The 20,341-nt window shown below is 45.2% G+C and overlaps 1 protein-coding gene across 3 annotated transcripts in view; it reads right to left on the reverse strand.

Annotated features, from left to right (window-relative positions):
• Positions 1–20,341, reverse strand: part of NNT (nicotinamide nucleotide transhydrogenase) — a 96,694-nt gene that overhangs the window by 49,249 nt on the left and 27,104 nt on the right. For all 3 annotated transcript variants that reach the window (XM_039911501.1, XM_029060077.2, XM_029060076.2), the window contains 4 exons: positions 19,775–19,992; positions 15,450–15,537; positions 9,211–9,299; positions 3,353–3,540 (listed from right to left, as the gene is read on the reverse strand). In XM_039911501.1, coding sequence (XP_039767435.1) covers positions 3,353–3,540; positions 9,211–9,299; positions 15,450–15,537; positions 19,775–19,992 — 583 coding nt within the window. The remainder of the gene's footprint in view (positions 1–3,352; positions 3,541–9,210; positions 9,300–15,449; positions 15,538–19,774; positions 19,993–20,341) is intronic.

Consider the following 20,341-nt stretch of genomic DNA (forward strand, 5'->3'; position numbering starts at 1 on the left):
ATTTATTGAGCACTTATTGTGCACACACCACTGTTCTAAGCGTTTGGGCAAGTAAAATACAACAATGAACAGACATATTTCCTGCCCACAACAAATTTACAGTCTAGAGGACTCCCTGGCCCACTACGGGTAAAGAACACAGCAGGTCGTACAGCAACCACCCGCTGGATTAGGGAGTCCTGGCTCAGCACTGGCACTGGGTGAGGGGAACCTTGGCTGAAAATGTCAAAAGTCCTCCCAGGTGCCTTCACAAGGTGCTGCAACCCCGCCCACCTACAACTCACTACACTCTCCACTCCAGGGCAACTACAACCAGCAGTGTCAAGAGAGTGGCACTGTGCCAACCTTATAATTATCAGCATGATCTAGTGGATACAGCAAGGGCGTGGGAGTCAGAAGGACCTGGTTTCAATCCCAGCTCCGCCACTCGTCTCCTGTGTGACCTTGGACAAGTCACTTCACTTCTCTGTCCCTCAGTTCCCTCATCTGTAAAATGGGGGTTTAGACTGTGAGCCCTGTGGTGGGACAGGGACTGTATCCAACCTATTACCTTGTATCTACTCCAGTGCTTAGTACAGGACCTGGCACTTAGTATGTGCTTAACAAAAGCTACAATCAGTATGATTATTATAATCAATTCCCTCCGCATAGATGCTCGGTCCTGAAGCCTCAGGTTTGAAGCTCATCCATTGTTCCCAGTGGGTGAGTACATGACCACAGTGAGAGAAAGAGGAAAAATATGGATTCCAACTGGCAATGGCACAAGTATAAAAAAAAATACATGAAGTACATTAAGTGATAATCACATAAAAGCTAAGGGTGGCTGTTGTGTTGATGCAACCAGAGGAGGTGGAAATTAGACAGGAAATCCCTCTGGAGGAGGATAGTTTTCTGGAGGCTTTGATGGTGAGCAGGCTAGGAATTAGGAGGACGAATTAAGGGCCTCAGGCTGAGGGGTGAATGGGTCCAGGTTCTGGGGGTATGAAAGGATGATTATGGTATTTGTTAAGCGCTTACCATGTCCCAAGCACTGTACTAGGCACTGAGGGTAGATACATGTCAATCAGATCAGAAATGATTCCTTTCTCCCCTGGGGCTCACGGTCCAAGTGGGAGGGAGAAAAGGTATTAAATCCCCATTTTACAGATGAGGACATTGAAGGACAGAGAAATCGAGAGATTTGCCCAAGCTCACACAGCAGGAAAGTGGCAGAACTGAGACTAGTACCCAGGTCCTCTGATTCCCAGGTCTGTGTTCTATCCACTAGGCAATGCTGCTTCTCTGTCCTCTCTCCTCAGTGTTCAGAGAACTAGAGAAACAAGGTGGGAATAAGATCCACAGCTTTCCTTCTTGGGGCACTTTAAATGCCCCCAGTGTAATGACTGGTTTAGGTTGTCTTTTTGTTTTGTTTTGGTTTTATTTTTTTCAGGGGCATTTACTAAACATTTATACTATTTGTCAGGCACTGTACTAAATGCTGGTGCAGATACAAGCTAATCAAGTTGGACATAATCCGTGTCCCACATGGGGCTCAGAGGCTTAAACCCCATTTGACAGATGACGTTCCTGAGACAGAGAAATGAAGTGACTTGCCCAAGGTCACCCAGCAGACAAGCGCCAGAACCAGAATTAAAGGACGACCCTCCCACTGCAAACCTGGGAAGTAGGGGAGGTGGCAGGGAGGAGACGGGAGTAAGCCTCATTTGAAAATTAGCAAGAAGTTCCTCTGATGATGATGATGATGTTGGTATTTGTTAAGTGCTTACTATGTGCAGAGCACTGTTCTAAGCGCTGGGGTAGATACAGGGTAATCACGTTGTCCCATGTGAGGCTCACAGTTAATCCCCATTTTACAGATGAGGTAACTGAGGCACAGACAAGTTAAGTGACTTGCCCACAGTCACACAGCTGAAAAGTGGCAGAGCTGGGATATGAACCCATGACCTCTGACTTCCAAGCCCGTGCTATTTTCACTGAGCCACGCTGCTTCTCATGAGAGTTTTGTAAGTTTTTGTAAGTTTTGTAAGTGAAGTTGGTCTGGGAGTCAGGCTTAGGGCAAAGTTTTAATGCCATTTCTCAGGCAATGCCAATCTCCTTCCCCTCCAGGTGAAGAAAGAAGCTGAGCTACGTGAGAGTAACAGCCACCTGGAGTTCCTACTAGGGACAGAGCGAAACGCTCTCCTGAGATTGTGTCGAGAGGCTCTCTCCACTGTGAGGAACCCTAAATCTTAGAGTGTCACATCCTCCAGACCTCTGGGACGAGCGCTCCAGAGAACAAGGAAGATGGCAAGCTAATAAGAAAATGGGGAGATAGTGGAACACCTAGATATCTTTTCCAAACCAAAACATCCTTCGGTAGGGATGCCGTCTATGGGAAGGGTAAGTGAGCCCGGGAAAGATCACAAGACTAGAAATCAGAAGAGAAGTGAGTCTCTACCAAACTCTATCACTTTGAAACAGAACAAATCGTGCCAGTTCTCCTAAACTCACAAAATAAGTATTTCAACATATCTGTTCCTTTCCTACTTCACAGCAACACTGCCGGCCACCCTACCATCCTGAAAGTATCTCCAACAGCCACCTCTTGTACCCGCTTTATTGATTTATGAACTTCATTTATTCATTTTTCCACACTCTTGTTCTTAGCAGTCATATCCACATGAATGTATGTCCATCTCCCCCATCACACTGTGAACTCCTCAAGGGCAGAAGACTATGTTTTTCTTGCTTTTATTGTCCTCTTCCAAGTGGCTAGTGCAAGACCATGCATCCATTAGGTACCCTCTACAGTGCTTTGCAAATCAAACAGTACTATTCGCTGAGTATTTATGTACAAAGCACTAGGGAGAGTACAACTCAGTAAGCGCACAGTACTTCCGCTCTGCACAGGCAGGTGCTCAGTACAGTTGAATGAATCAATCAGCAAGGGCAATTATTATATGCTGACATTGTAATAATAATAATTGTGGTATTTGTTAAGTGCCACGTGCCAGGCACTGTACTGAGCACTGAGATGTATACAAGCAAATCAGGTTGGACACAAACCCGGTCCCACTTGGGGCTCACAGTCTCAAAATCCTCAATTTACAGATGAGGTAACTGAGGCACAGAGGAAGTGAAGTGACTTGTCCAAGGTCACAAAGCAGACAAGTAGCAGAGCTGAAATTAGAACCTGGCTGCATTCTGTATTGAGAACTACACTGGGCATGAATGATGAGGTGAAGCAGGACATCAGAGTCTGCAATTTACTTCCTGATTGGGAGCCAAACATCTTCAAAGAGGTAGAAATCTCACAGAGGCTGGAAAGGGGTTGAGGCGCAAAGGGAGTGGAGGGAAACCTTTCCGGGCCCACCTGGAATGAGAGCAGTGCTGATCAGGATGTCAACCTCTTTGCATTGCTTGGCAAAGAGCTGCATCTCAGCCTCAATGAATTCTTTGGACATTTCTTTGGCATATCCTCCTTGTCCTTCTCCAGATTCCTTCAAATCCACCTCCAAAGGTTCAGCACCAAGACTCTTGAACTGTTCCAAGGCAGCAGCCCTGAGGTTTTGAAAGAGATGAAGCGGCAAATAACCAAAGCCAATGTCAACTAAATACATGGAATCTAGAAGATCAGTTGTCAGGGTCAGTAGGGCCCAGGCATGCTTGGGTTAGAGGTTGAAGGTCACCACAGGAAGTTCCAAGGAGATTGGGGAAAATGCAAGACCACTTTCACTGTGGGAACGGAATGTGTCTGTTATACTGTACTCTCCCAAGCGCTTAGTACAGGGCTCTGTATATGGTAAGAGCTCAGTAAATACGATTGACTGACTTTTGGATGTGGTCCCCACCCAAATTTGCTTGGAGGCACTGTGGGACCCAGGACCTGATTTTTCCATCATCTGTCTGCGTTCCCCAAGTATTCAATCAATGGTATTTGTTGAGCACAAGCTGTGTATAGAGCACTTAACTAAACACTTGGAAGAATATAATAGAGCTTATTTTTCTGGTACTTGTTCTGTGCTTACTACGTGTCAGTAAATCAATCATATTTACTGACACTTACTGTGTGTATAGTACACATAGAGAAGCAGTGTAGCTCAGTGGAAAGAGCCTGGGCTGGGGAGTCAGAAGTCGTGGGTTCTAATCCCAGCTCTGCCATTTGTCAGCTGTGTGATTTTGGGCAAGTTACTTCATTCTCTAAGCCTCAGTGACCTCATCTCTAAAATGGGGATGAAGACTGTGTGCCCCCCCGTGGGACAACCTGTTGACCTTTTATCGCCCCCCCCCCCCAATCGACATTTAGAACAGTGCTTGGCACATAGCAAGTGCTTAACGAATATCATTAATTAATTACAATATAACAGAGTTGGTAGACACATTCTAGACACATTGGTAGACACGTCAATAGACAAACAGACACATTCCCTGCCCACAAGGAAGTTACAGTCTAGAGGGGGAGACAGATCAGCGTGGCTCAGTGGAAAGAGCACAGGCTTGGGAGTCAGAGATCATGTTTCGAATCCCGGCTCTGCCACTTGTCAGTTGTGTGACTGTGGGTAAGTCACTTCACTTCTCTGTGCCTCAGTTACCTCATCTGTAAAATGGGGATTAAGACTGTAAGCCTTACATGGGACAACCTGATTACCCTGTATCTACCCCAGCGCTTAGAATAGTGCTCTGCACATAGTAAGCACTTAACAAATACCAACATTATTATTATATTAATATAATAGATAAATTATGGATTTGTACATAAGTGCCATGGAGGAGGGAATAAAGGGTGCAAATCCAAACTTAGCACTGAAAAGTGACATTTCGTCAGTTCCCCTCTTTCCCCTGATGGTGGGGGTGACGAGGAGGACTTTTTGAGTACGAGGACATTTTTGAGCAATGGCTCAAGAGGTGCATGGAGCTCCCCAGCTGGCTCACAGCGGACCCTGGAGCTGAGAGGTTGGAGAGCCAGGGGTCAGGCACCTACGGCAGCCACCTCCTTGAGACCCGTCTAGGGTAAATAAAGCTCTGGAGGCCTTCTAGACTGTAAGCTTGGTGTGGGCAGGGAATGTATCTGTTACATTGTTATCCTGTTATCTCCCAAGTGCTAAGTACAGTGCTCTGCACACAGTAAGCGCTCAACAGACTGACTGACTGACTCTCCTCTGCAGCCAGGTGGTGGGCCGGCAGCTTAAAAACACACCTGCACAGGTTTAAACAACAACAGTCATTTTCAAACCTGCCAGGGATAGTCTCCAAACTCTCTGCCAAGCACAGGGCACTTATTAGAAGGTGTGTATGGGTGTATGTATTTGGGGGGGAGGATTGTCAGTACCAAATCCTACCCTCAGGACAACAATACACACTCACACACACACACTTCGGCTACAGTGTTGCTTTTCATAGTTAAAGAAGGCCCATCATAATGCAAAGGGTGTCGTTATCAAGCAAAAACTCCTCACTATTGGCTTCAAAGCTCTCCATTACCTTGCTTCCTCTTACCCCACCTTCCTTGCCTCCTTCTCCAGCCCAGCCTACACAGTTAACCTCCTTACTGTGCCTTGCTCTCGCCTGTCCTGCCGTTGACCCCTGGCCAACGTCCTGCCTCTGGTTTAGAATGTCCTCCTTCCTCACATCCGCCAAACTGGTACACTTCTCCCCTACATAGCCCTACTGAAAGCTCACCTCCTCCAGGAGACCTTCCCAGACTGAGCCCCCCTTTTCCTCTGCTCCTCCTTACCTTCTATAGCTCTGACTCTCTCCCCTTGACCTACCCCCTTCCGTGTCCCACAGCACTTGGGTATATATGCACATATTTATTATTCTATTTTATTAATGATGTGTACATATCTGTAATTCTATTTATTTATATTGATGCTATTGATGCCTGTCCATTTGTTTTGTTTTGTTGTCCGTCTCCCCTTTCTAGACTGTGAGCCCGTTGTTGGTAGGGATTGTCTCTATCTGTTGCCAAATTGTACTTTCCAAGCACTTAGTACAGTACTCTGCACACAGAAAGCACTCAATAAGTATGACTGAATGAATGGCAATATAACAAAGCCTCAGATATGGCATCTCAGCTGAAAACAAGGTGTCATCTGACTCAGACTACCCTGAAACCCTGTGATCCAGCAAAGTGCAGCTATTTTTGAACAGCAGTTCCATTATAAACCATGGTATTTCTTGAGCACTTATTATGTGCAAGAGCACTGTTCTGAGCGAATGGGAGAGTACAATACAACAGAATTGATAGACAGGTTCCCTGCCCACAGGGAGCAAGCAACTCCTGAGACAAGAGGGTAAAAGCAACAGCTAGCCAATTCACACAATAAACATGACAATACAGCAAAGAATGGCCTATGTGTTGGTGGATGCTGTGGCAGGGACAACGGACACATACCCACAGGTGACCATCACATTGAGTAGCATTTTTGAACACAAAGGACAACTATAGATACTTTTACAACGCCTTGGCCAATCTAGATCATTTTTAAACACTATGATTTGCCAGATTAACTGATTTGGGTTATACGTGGGGGTAAGCTTTGTCTCCTTATCTGCAAAGCCCAAATAACCCATCCACCAAGAGAAGGGTGTATAACTGGGGATGCTGGATCCACACCAGTTACCCATAATTACAATAGCTGTATTTGTTAAGTGCTTGCTATGTGCCAAGCACTGTAAAATGCACTGGGATAGATGTGAGATTATGATGATGATGGCATTTGTTAAGCACTTACTATGTGCCAAGCGCTGTTCTAAGTGCTGGGGGGGAGATACAAGGTAATCAGGTTGTCCCCACGTGCGGCTCACAGTCTTAATCCCCATTTTGCAGATGAGGGAACTGAGGCACAGAGAAGTTAAGTATTTGCCCACAGCTGACAAGTGGCAGAGCTGAGATTAGAACCCACAACCTCTGACTCCCAAGCCCGTGCTCTTTCCACTAAGCCAAGCTGCTTCTCAAGTCGACACAATCCCTGTCCCAATCTAAATGAGAGGGAGAACAGGCACTGAATCCCCATTATCCAGATGAGACATATGAGGCAGTAAGAAGTTGAGTGACTTGTCCTAGCCACAGCAGGCAAGGTGTAGAGACGGGATTAGAACCCAGGTCCTCTGACTATCAGGCCCGTGCTTTTCCACAAGGTTCTGCTGATTCCCCAAGAGCTTTTATTGCCTGTTTCAGCAATACAGTTTGTTACAACTGCAGGGCTCCTACAAATGGGCCACACTCAAACTGAATGCTCTCCAGAGAGTAGCATTCGTCTGTCACTTGTCTGCTGTGTAACCTCGGGTAAGTCACTTCACTTCTCTGTGCCTTAGTTCCCTCATCTATAAAATGGAGATTAAGACTGTGAGCCCCATGAGGGACAGGGACTAACTGGATCCAACTCAATTTGCTTGTAAGCACCCCAGAGTTTACTACAGTGCTTGGCATGTAGTAAGCGCTTACCAACTGCAATTATTATTATCAGTATTATTATTTGGAGAGTCCGTTCCCTCAATGGCCGGCCATCAGCTCCTTCTCCCGTGGTGACAAACAAATTCACAGGGCTGTGGAGTGTGGCTGGCACAGACAATACCCCATTAAATTTGCGATGAATACTTGCCAAGCTCAAACTCCTTTCACAACACTGTGAAAAGCACTGCTCTTGCCCAGGACCAGACTCCAGGTCGGCAGCAGATAGAGCACAAACCAAAGGGGAATGACTCAAAAGCAAACAATTCAAACACAGCTCAGGGAAGGAAAGGCAACATGTGTTTTGGAAACACAATTGTCTTCCGCAACTGTTCCAGAAACATGTGTTCCTGTCTGTCTCAATGACCATGAAGAAACTGTTTTTGGTGTTGAGAATCCCTCAACGGATGTTTTAATAACTACTGGTTCTTTGATTTGTGTCTCTTGGTGCACTGTCCTTTTTCTTTTGAGAAAAACTTCTATTTTACATTGCTTTTAAACTGTGGCAATTATGTTTAATCACGCAGTCAGTGGTATTTATTGAGCACTTATTATGTTCAGAGCACTATACTAAGTGCTTGGGAGAGTTCAATACAATTAGCAGAAACTTTCCCTACCAATAACAAGCTTACAGCCTAGATGGGGAGATACACATCAATATGAATAAGTAGTTTATAATATATAATTTAAAGATCTGCATAAGTGCTGTGGGGCTGGGAGACTATCAAATGCCCAAGGGTCACAGATCCTTAGCAAATAGACACGCAGAAGGGGGAGTGTGCCGGGTAAGAGAGGGCTTAGTTGGGAAAGGCCTCTTGGAGGAGATGTGACCTTAATAATGCTTTGAAGGTGGAGAGAGAGGTGCTCTGATGTATACAGAGCAGGAGGGAGTGCCAGGCTAGGGGGAGGACACGGGAAAGGGGTCAGTGGCAAGATAGAGAGAGATCGGGGCACAGTGAGTAACCTGGAGCTAGAGGAAAGGAGTGTGTGGGTTGGGCTGCAGTAGCAGATAAGTGAGGTGAGGCAGGATGCGGTTAGCTGGTTGACTGCTTTAAAGTGCTTTTAAGCCTAAGGAGCTGCGGGAAAAATGGTTTCCATTGACAAAAACTGCCAAGTAAATGCCACCATCTGCTGGGCAATCAGAAACATTACATAGAACAAGGGAAAAACATTTTCCCTTTGCCTTGACCAGCTACTTCCAAAATAGCGGTAGGGGTGCACATTTGGAAGGGCCTATTAATTACACACTAGCCTTTTCATCCACACCAACATACAGTAAAATCTCACTGTGAACAGCATCATTTTTACATGTGAATTTGCCTGATTTAAACTTGTAAACACACACACACAGGAAACAACATATACAGTTGGCCTTGAAGTTTAAAGAGTGAGCTCCTGAAAAGGAGATTTTCTGAGTTGTGTGCAGATGTGGCTCACGTGTGACTGACAGTCCTTCCCCATGGTGTAAAGATATCCTTTGCAGCCCCTTGGTACTTGTTAATGCCAGTGCGTGAAGCTGTTTTCATTCCTCCCTCTTGGTGTCCCAATTTTCCCAGATCCTCGGCCTCTCCGTTTATGCTTGCTGCACAAGTGGCTGACCTAAACACTGCTACCGCCTTCCTGCTCGGCACGGCTTAGATGAGGCCATTTGAGGTCCTGAGTGGGACGTGACAAGAGGATACCGTAACAGCTGTCCTACAGTGAGCAGAGATGGGAAAATCCTACACGGGTGAAGAGAGGAAACGCTTCGGAGACCCAACGTGATGGGGGGGACTCACCTGGTGTCAAATCCCCGTACGACGGCCCCCATAGACTTAGCGGCTCCTGCGGCAGCCAGTCCAGCAACTCCACCGCCGATAATCAGAATCTGAAGTGGGAAGACAAATTGTTACCAAGAGATCTGGGACCCAAAGGGAGAGGGAAGAGAGTCCTGGAATCCGAGGTAGGGGGAAGAGTGGAGGGTCCAGAGCCCTCCTGAGGGCTAGGCTCCTGGATCCTCACCTTGTTTTGTTGACCTCTGGGGCAGAGAGTCATATGTTGGCCTCCAGGGAGGGCAAAGATGTACAGCATCTGCTTGTCCCCACCACTTCCCCTTAGGCCTACTCTCTGACCAACTCCTGTTCCAATCTCTCTCTCACCTCCATGCATACCTTTCCCCTCCTTTGTTTTTTTTAAATGGTATTTGTTAGGTGCTTATTGTATGCTGGGCACTGTACTACGTGCTGGGGTAGATTCCAGATAGGTTGGACACCGTCCCTGGCCCACACGGGGCTCACAATCTTAGCCCCCATTTTACAGATAAGGTAACTGAGGTGCAGAGAAGTCGAGTGACTTGTCCAAGGTCACGCAGCAGACAAATGTCAGAGTCAGAAATAGAACTCAGGTCCTTCTGACTCCCAGACCTGTGCTCTATCCACTAGACCATGTTGCTTCTTTCTCTTTCCCTTAGTGGCTTCTAGCAGCCATCCCTGGGGCCCAAGAGCTGGGATGAGTGGAGTGCTGGGGAGTGACACAATAATAATAATAATGATGGTATTTGCTAAGCACTACGTGCCAAGCACTGGGTAGTCCTCAGAGGGACTCGGCAGCTAGGGGATTCCAGGAAGGAGGTAGCCTTCTAAGCATTTCTGCCCTGGCTAGGGGCAATAGATCCTCTATACCTGGGGCAAATAATCAGAGTACTTGTTAAGCACTTACTGTGTGCCAGGCACTGTAGTAATAATAATAATTGTGGTATTTGTTCAGCGCTTCCTATGTGCCAGGCACTGCACAACGCACTGAGGCGGACACAAGCAAACCCACGCCCTCTGACTCCCATGCCCACGCTCTATCCATTATCCGTGTTACTTCTCCCTGAACTAAGCAATGGGATGGATACAAGCAAATCGAGTAGGACACTGTTAAGTGGTGGAGCCGGGATTAGAACCCACAGCCTTCTGACTCTCAGGCCCGTATCTTATCCATTAATAATAATGCTGATATTTGTTAAGCGCTTACTATGTGCAGAGCACTGTTCTAAGCGCTGGGGGAGATACAGGGTCATCAGGTTGTCCCACATGAGGCTCACAGTTAATCCCCATTTTACAGATGAGGGAACTGAGGCACAGAGAAATTAAGTGACTTGCCCAAAGTCACAGGGCTGACAAGTGGCAGAGCCGGGATTCGAACTCATGACCTCTGACTCCCAAGCCCAGGCTCTTTCCACTAAGCCATGCTGCTTCTCTACGCCACGGTGCTCGTACAGCTTCTTCCACATCAATCAATCAGTGATATTCACTTAGAGAAGCAGCGTGGCTCAGTGGAAAGAGCCTGGACTTGAAAGTCAGAGGTCATGAGTTCTAATTCCAGCTCCGCCACTTGTCAGCTGTGTGACTTTGGGCCTCAGTTCCCTCATCTATAAAATGGGGATTAAGGCTGTGAGCCCCAGTAGGGACAACCTGATTATCTTGTATGTTCCACAGTGCTTAGAACAGTGCCTGGCATATAGTAAGTGCTTAACAAATTCCATTATTATTATTTAGGCTGACTCCTGCAGAGCATTGTACAGATCACTTGGGAGTGAACAACAGAGTATGGTGACAGGCTCTCTGCCCTCAAGGACTTTACAATCTTCTGCTTGTACCCTGCAGACCTTGCATATCTCTATAATGCTTTGAGGATGAAGGAGTTAGCATTGTGATCTGCTCAGGCACAAAGGAAGTACACCTATATGTATCACCTCCTTGTTTAAAGAGTCAGCCTGAAACAAGGTTGTAGGGTGGAATTAGCTTTACACATAGTAAGCGCTGGATAATTACCAGAGTGGATGAATGAATGAATAAGAGCAGAGGTGGCAAGAGAGACATGACTCTTGGACAATTAAGCAGAAGCAGGGGTGGGACAAAAGGGAAACCTCCCACAGGATAAGAAACAAAGGCATGAAATAAAAGGTTCCTCACTGGGCAACCAGCAGAACATGGAATGTAAAAAAGTCCCCAGAGGTTATCAAACAGGAGCAGGAAGCAGGGCTAGACTGAAATTATGGCCAACAAAGAAAACCTTTGTGTAAGCACAGAGCTACGGTCTGTGTGGTGCCCTCTCTGGCTAGAAAGTGGAGATTAAATAAACACTCACACCTGTTTCTTGAAGTTTTACAACCTCATTTGTTACAGCCTGAACCAGCCATGAGGTTACCAAAAACTGCCTCCTTCAGAATCTGTTATTCTGAATTATAAAATAAAAAATGATAGAGTAATGTCCTGGCTTGGGGGTTTTATTTTTATTAGTATTAGTTTGGGGAATAGGACTGCACGGTCCTAGTATCTGAGGTAGAATTTCCCATCTGAGGCACCTCTCTCTCGGCAAGAATTTCAGTGTCATTTATTCACTCAACGGTACTGATTGAGCACCTCTCAATCACTCAATCAGTGGTATTTATTGAGTGCTTACTATGTGCAGAGCACTACAGTAAGCACTTGGGAGAGTATGATACAACAGAATTAGCAGAAACATTCCCTGCCCAGAGCGAGCTTACAGTCAAGAGGGGGAGACAGACATTAATATTAATAAATCAGTAATTCATAGCATATAAAGATGTGTACATAAGTGCTGTTGGGTTCAGAATGGGGCAAATATCACATGTCCAAAGGTCACAGATCCAAATGCATAGATGATGCAGAAGGGAGAGCAAATCAGGGAAAAGAGGGTTTAATCAGGGAAGGGCTCCTGGAATAGATGTGACCTTAATAATGCTCTGAAGGTGGAAAGAGTGGTGCTCTGGTGTATGCAGAGGGAGAAGGAGGTCCAGGCTCAAGGGAAGGACGTGGTCAAGGGCTCAGCAGCGAGGTAGATGAGATTAGGGTCCAGTGAGTAAATTGGAACTAGAGAAGCGGAGTATGTGGGTTGGGCTGCAGTAGGAGATTAGTAAGTAGAGGCAGAAAGAGTCAAGTGATTGAGTGTTCCAAAGCCAATAGTAAGGAGTTTCTATTTGATGTGGAGGTGGACGGTCAACCACTGGAGGTTATTGAGGAGTGGGGAGACATGGGCTGAACAATTTTTGCTGATAAATAATAAATGCAGCAGAATGAAGTATGGATTAGAGTGGGGAGAGACAGGAGGCCCGGAAGTCAGAGAGGAGGCAGATGCAGTAATCAAGGCGGGAGCGGGACAGGAAGCAGTGTGGCTTAGTGGCTTAGGGGACCCAGAACTGAGCCTTGAGGGGCTCCCACATTTAGGGGGTGGGAGGCAGAGGAGGAGCCAGCAAGATAAACTGAGGAGCCATCAGAGAGATAGGAAAAGAACTAATAAGGGGCATTGTCAGTGAATCCAAGGCTGGTTAAAGTTTCAAGGAGAGGTTGGGGGGATCTAACAGTGTCATAGGTGGTTAAAAGGTCTAGGAGGCTTAGAATGGAGTAGAGGCTGTTGGATTTGGTGGGAAGGTGTTCATTGGTTACCTTAGAGAGGGCTGTTTTTGTGGAGTGAAGGCGACGGAAATCAGATTAGAGGAGATCTAGGAGAGAATTGGAGGAGAGGAAGTGGAGATGGCAGGTGTAAACAACTCTCTCAAGAGGTCTGGAGAGAAGTGGTAGGAGGGAGATGGGACAATAACTGAAGGGAGCCATGGAGTCTAGAGAGGGATTTTTTTTTTAGGACAGGGGATACCTAAGGATGTTTGAAAACAGTGGGGAAGAAGCCCTTAGGGAGTAAACTGTTGAAGATGGTAGTCAAGGAAGGAAGAAGGGAGGGAACAAGTGTTTCAAAGAGGTATGAAGAGTCAGAAGCACAGGTGGAGGGAGATTTAGAGAGGAAGCAAGAGTGTGACTTTGGACAAGACACAACTTCTCTGTGCCTCAGTTACCTCTTCTGTAAAATGGGGATTAAGACTGTGACCCCACATAGGACAACCTGTTTACCTTGTATCTAGCCCAGCACTTAGAACAGTGCTTGGCACATAGTAAGCACTTAACAAATATCATCATTATTATTATCTTGAGTTACTGCAGGGAATATAAAGAGTCAAAGAGGGAGGAGAAAGATAGATGGAGGATTGGAGAGGTGCAGGGGCGATTAGGGAGATCATGCCAGATGGTTTCAATTTTGTTGAGGAAGTATATGGCCAGGTCATTAGGGGAAAGAGATCGTGGAGGTGGGGGAAGAGGAGGTTTGAAAAAGAAGTTAAATGCCTGGAACAACTGGTGGGAGCAGTTGGTAAGGGAGCCAATTAGGAAGGTGAAGTATTGTTGTCAGGTAGTGGAGGGGGCTAAACTGAAGCAGATAAGAATGAGTTTCAGGGGGATAAGGTCAGAGAGTTGTCTGGATTTCCTCCCACAGAACTCTACAGTTTGGGCAGAGGAGCGGAGGAAGCAAACTGTGGAGGTGATCCAGGGTTGCAGGTTAGTGGTATGAGACTGGCAGAGGGACAGGGGATCAAGGGAGTTCAGGGCAGTGGAGAGGGTGGTGTTGAGTGTGTTGAATTGTGCATCAGGAGAAGGTACTTGGGGTATGAAAACCAAATGGGATAGGATGGCTATAGAAGACTGGAGGGGGTCAAAAGAATGGAGGTCTCTGTGGGGGAAAAGGACAGATTTGTTGGGGGGGTGGCAGTATGGGAAAGAGAACAGGTGAGGAGGTTATGGTCAGAGTGAGGAATTTTGGAATTGGTAAGGGTACAGATTGTACGGTTACTGGAGATCATAAGATCTAGTGTGTGCCCAAGTTGGTGGGTGTGTGAAGTGGGGTAGAGCAGGCAGTCACTGGAGCAGAGGAGTGAGAGGGAGTAGACAGTGGAAGGCTCCTTGGGAACATCCACATGAATACTGAAGTCCCCAGGAATCAATTAGGGATGGAGAATGAGAGAAGGAATGTGAAAAAGGGATCAAAATGGTTCAGAAAATTAGTGGGGCCTGGGACACTTAATGGGTACTTACTGTCTGCAGAGCACTATACTGGTTGCTTGGGGCATACAAGCTCAAACATATACACATAGGTGCAAACACTCAGCTCCTTTCACTTTGCTAGTTACAATCCATATATAGTATTTAATAGTATTTGCAAGAAACTGAAGATCATTCAAGATCACTCAATTCTCTCATTTTGTTAAGATATTTTAACCTTGAACCAACCATTAATCAAGAGATTGTAAACTCTCTAAGGGCGGGGATCATGTTATCAACTCTATCATACTATACTCCTCCCAAACATTGAGTGTTTTCTGTGTGCAGGGTACTATACTAAAAGTTGAGAAGCAGTATGGCCTACTGAGCAGCAGCCTGGCCTAGTGGATAGAACCTAAATTCTAATCCTGGCTCCACCACTTGTCTGCTGTGGGAACTTGGGCAAGACACTTGACTTCTCTAGGCCTCAGTTACCTCAGCTGTAAAATGGGGATTAAGATGGTGAGGCCCATGTGGGACAGGGACTGTGTCCAATCTGATTAGCTTTTATCTACCCCAGTGCTTAGTACAGTGCCTGGCACATAGTGAGCACTTAAATACCATAAAAAAAATACCACTAACTGATAGTACTTACTGAATATCCACAAGAAAGTGATGGTACTTCTCTAATTTTGCTAGGCTGTTTCACCTTGAGCAAACAATAATTCAGTAGTATTTATTGAGCTCCTAAAAGAAACTGGAAGTACTTCAAGAGGAAATTCAGCCCAACACTCTGCCAAAGGAGAGGACTGCATTTAATCTCATGTAAGATGGTTTCTCTCCTATTTTTAAAGACTTCCACAGGAGGAAATTCCACATTTCAGAATTCTTCTGCTCTTAGTTCATGGGAAGTTTTTCTGGTCTATAATTGAATTTTTGAACACTGCTTAATAGCATTCAGGGAAAACGTGTACAATTCTTAAGCTATTCAAATTGCCATCATATATAATTGGTTCCCCTCTAGATGCTTCACTTAAATATTCACACTAATGGGTACCACCAGTTCACAGACAGTGTGAGAGGTGAAGCTCATTTACTCCCTCCATCCCCCCTTTAAGACACTGAGTCTCCAGGATCTGGGTTTCTTGACCTTTCACTGTACTCACCTTAGCTGGGGGAACTTTCCCAGCAGCTGTGATCTGACCGGTGAAAAATCGTCCAAAATGGTTTGCGGCTAGTACGACAGCTTTATACCTGAAAAGACAAAAAGGCCCAAAACCTTAGAAGAACTATACTTTCCTATGTATTCAAGCCCTGGGTCAGCAAAACATAACCAACAGAGTTAGTTATGCTAGGCGCCAAGTACTGTGCTAAGCATGGGGGAGACAGAGGCCCACAGGGGAGAAAGTAAGCTAGATCAGGTCAGTATGTGGTTCTGGTAAAACAGTAAGTGCCCATATGGCTTATGGATATAAATTAATTGGAAATGTCCAACAGGGTCAGTACAGTCAGTGACCCCAGGCCAGGCTGTGTCTAGAGTAGTGAATCAATCAGTGGTATTTATTATTATTAATAATTATGGTACTTGGTAAGCACTTACTTTGTGCCAGGCACTGTTCTAAGCGCTGGGGTAGATACAAGGTAATCAGGCTGTCTCACATGGGGCTCACAGTCTTAATCCCCATTTTACATATGAGGTAACTGGGGCACAGAGAAGTTAAGTGGCTTGCCCAAGGTCACACAGCATGCAAGTGGCAAAGGCAGGATTGGAACCCACATCCTCTGTCCCATGCCTGAGCTCTTGCCTCTAAGCCACACTGCTTCTCTCTTCTTTATTGAGTGCTTAATGTGTGCAGAGCACTATATTAAATTCTTGGGAGAGTACAATATAGCAGACACATTCCCCAACCACCTAGGAGACCCCCAATTCCCAACCTGCTCATTCATTCCTTCAAGAGTGCCTAATAGTCACTATATTAAGTAATCCAGTACAGTGCTCTGCATATTATAGGAGCCTAGTGTAATACTCTGCAAATGGCAGGCATCCAGTACAGTGCTCTGATGTAGTGACCAATTGAGTGGGAGCAGTGGCTGTTTTAAATGACCTGGTATTCTGGTAAGAAAACAGTGCTACTATCATTTCTAGACCGTGAGCCCATTTTCGGGTAGGGATTGTCTCTATCTGTGGCTGAATTGTACTTTCCAAGTGGTTAGTATAGTGCTCTGTACACAGTAAGCGCTCATGAATACAACTGAAAAAAATCCCAGCAAAAATAAGAAAACAGTCTCAAATGGGCCTTGCAATTCATTCAAAATTTCTCCTTCAAAAGAACCAAGCATAGGATTACCTGTATACTCATGAATAATTAGTAGGCCTCGGAGTTCCCGAGTGAAATATAGGCTCATGTGCCCTGGCCAAGGGCATATAAGGCAGCAGAAACATGTAAACGACATACTTTGTTCTCCAAGTCAACATAAGACTACCAAATGCAGACAGGAACCCTGAGTAGAAAACAGCTTCTGTTCATCTTCCTCCCACTGTTTCCTCTTGAGCCAAAAAGAAACTCTCCTCGACTCCCTCACAGCAGCTCCTGGACCTACTGCAGGGACGAAGAGTGCTTTTCTCACACCTCACACAACTTGCATCTCAGTCTAGGCCAACCTCCAAGTACTACGGACCATGAGATTTGCCCTTGTGTGTAGTGAGATGGATAGGGTTGGGGGAGACACAAAGGGAGGGGGTAGGGAAGACATTTTGTTCTTACTGCATAAGCTGTCTCTGGAGTCTATTTCAGCCTGCTTTCCACTGCATATATCAAAAAAGTCTGGGTTCAGTATTCATTAAAATCCTCACCAGATTTGGACTTTGAGCCCTACATGGGACAGGGACTGTGCCTGATCTGACTGTATTATATCTACCCCAGCACTCAGCAAAGTGCTCGATCAACAGTACTTACTGAGTGCAGGGCACTCTACTAAGCGCTTGCTCAGAAAATAGTAAAGTGCTTAATAAATACCACAACGATGATTACCTTTGTGTACAAAAACATTTACTTAGTGGTAGTTTTCAGTGGCATTTAGTGAAAACATTGGCACAGAACTGTGATCCATTGCCACAGAATTGTGACTAGGATGGCTCCAGGAGTTTGTATTACTGCAAAACAGAGTACAGGACAGAAGAAAAAAAGGCAGCAAATGGTGCAAATTTCAGATTTTCCTGTCATCATGTTCTTTGGGGGCTTTTTCTCCCATGAACTTCTTCGGGAAACATTTTCCCACCATTGCTATCAAATCACACCTCAGATGTGATGCAATCCCTCAGCATGAACAGAGGACTAGAAGAAAGAGCATGGGTCTGAAAGTCAGAGGCCTGGGGTTCTAATCCCTGCTCTACCACCAACCAGCTGTGCAAACTTGGGCAAGTCAATTCACTGTGTGTCAGTTTCCTCATTTGTAAAATGGGGAATAAGTCCTACTTCCTCTTACATAAACTTTGAGCCCCATGTAGGACAGGGACTGTGTCCAAACTGATAAACTTCTAACACCGCCCACTCTTGCCAAGGTCACGACGCATGGGTCATCCAACCCTTTCTTCAGCTGTTTCCTTTAAACTGGAAGCTCAATATGGGCAGGAAACATGTCTGCTAATTCTGATATATTGTAATTTGTCAAGTGCATAGTTTAGTGTTCATTCATTCATTCATTCAATAGTATTTGAGCACTTACTATGTGCAGAGCACTGTACTAAGCGCTTGGAATGAACAAGTCGGCAACAGATACAGTCCCTGCCATTTGACGGGCTTACAGTCTAATCGGGGGAGAACAGTGTTCTGCACATGGTACACACTCAGTACATATCATTGATTCACTGATAACCTTGCATTTACCCCAGTAAACAGGACAGTGCTTGGCACATAGTAAGCACTTAAATACCATGACATTAATATGGATAATATGAACATAAAAATCTGTTTTTAGAATTTGCAAATAATACATTCAACAATGTACTTTTTCCCTTTTTCATTAAAATAGAGAAATGTGATTGACATTTTCTTCACCAATACTTCACCTATGTACACACAATTGCATCTGTTTCAAATGGGGACAGAATTTTTGAAAAGTCCTATATTCCCCTGCAGCCCTTTTCAACAATCAGAAAAATTTAATGGGATCTGAGATCTAAAACCACCAGCTCCCACTCCTATCAGTCAGTCAATCGCATTTATTGAGTGCTTTATGCGTGCAGAGCACCATACTAAATGGTTGGGAGAGTACAATTCAACAATAACAGATAAATTCCCTGCCCAGTCAAAAAGAAATGTGTCTGCAACAATTAGGAATTACCCTCAAAGCTCCTGATGAATGTAGACTTTCCTCAGTTTGTCTCTGCTACTACCAAGGGCTGAATTCATTAGCGGTGCTGCTTTTTATTTTTTTCACTTGGTCCTTGGCTTACAGTTTCACTCATTTCAGCACCTGACTCCTGTTAAAACTAGCATGGCCTTGCCACTATTATGACTGGCCTTCTGCAACCAATCGCATTTACTGTTTTTCACTGGGCCCTTGGCTTCAAATTTCACTCCCTCCAGCACCTGACTCCTGTTAAAACCAGCATGACCTTGATGCTCTTTAAACTGGTCTTCCACAGAGGCAGATTTCCATTCTCACCTTGGAGATCGTCCTCAACCCTTCCTGCCTAAGCTGTTGTAACCTCCCCTCTGAAGCTGACCAGTTTGAAAAGTAGAACCTAGCTGTAACAACTGTTCTAGAGCTAAATGTTATGAGGAAGATAATGCTACATAACTTGCATTCTATGAGTCTTCTCCTATATCACGGTGTATATGACACTGTAATGGATGCTCAGAAGAGGTGATGCTACAATCTCTCTTTACCACAGTCTAAATCACTAGCACCATAAAACCCACAAGACTAGAAAAGTCATCCCTTTAATAAAAAAACAATCCACACAGTGGAAGGAGAAATAAGCTAAGAGAAAAACTCAATGTCATTGAGTACTTGTTAGCAATAGATGGACATCTACCCTGGCCATTCTTCCCCATTTCTTTCTCTCCTCCCCACCCCAACCCCATACATACACGCACACACACACATACTCACACAGACACACACACACTCTTGAGTGTAAAGAGCAGTAAGTCTACAGAAAAACTGTGGTGTTTAAGTGCTTACTGTGCTCCAAGCACTTTGCTAAGCATGGGAGTAGATACAATATAATCAGATTGGACACAGTTCTTGTCTCTAAGGAGGGAGACAGGTATTAAATCTCCATTTTAGAGATGAGAAAACTGAGGCCCAAAGAAGTACAATGACTTGCCCAACATCACTCAGCAGGCAAGTGACAGAGCCAGAATTAGAAATGAGGTCCCTGATTTCCAAGCCTATGCTCCTTCCATTAGGCCCATGCTGCTTTCAATGTTTTGGCTGCAAAACTTAGGCTGAAGTTAAACTAGCAGGAAATTACATGTCCTACCCTGCAATGTTGGCCATTGAGCTAAGAGCATCATATCCCTGAGCAATGGTGACTCGTGGAACCTGATCCATTGCCAAGACTGTAGATTTTCTTCCTGCAAGTTTATCCAACAAGTCTGGGTTTTGGGCTGGGTAGATGAAACTAATCAGGGTTCCGGATGGCTTAAAGAGATCAGCTTCATGGACACCAAGGGCAGGGTTGACCATGGGGGCCCTTACCTGAAGGATAAAACAGAGAAGTTTCCAATTATAAAGCAGTACTATGCAGAATCATGAGTAAAATGAGCCCTTTTCATAGGTCCTGAAGGAACAGGAATTGGTAGAGAGACAAGCTTCAGCACCAGGGAGTCTTTTGTTTTTTGCCAGCAAGCAAGAATCCCAACTAAAATGTGGTGTTTCCATTGGCTACCACTTGGTGATTTACTGCTTCATTTTGTTTTTTAAATGTTTCACAGGAACTCATGACTGTAAGACAGAGAGTCTCGATTATAGATCTACTGGATATACATATAACAGCAAGGAAACAAGAAGCCCCCACGACAACATGTTAATCTCAGTGAGGGTCAAC

Source organism: Ornithorhynchus anatinus, chromosome 3, assembly GCF_004115215.2.
Source record: "Ornithorhynchus anatinus isolate Pmale09 chromosome 3, mOrnAna1.pri.v4, whole genome shotgun sequence".
Lineage (NCBI taxonomy): Eukaryota > Metazoa > Chordata > Mammalia > Monotremata > Ornithorhynchidae > Ornithorhynchus > Ornithorhynchus anatinus.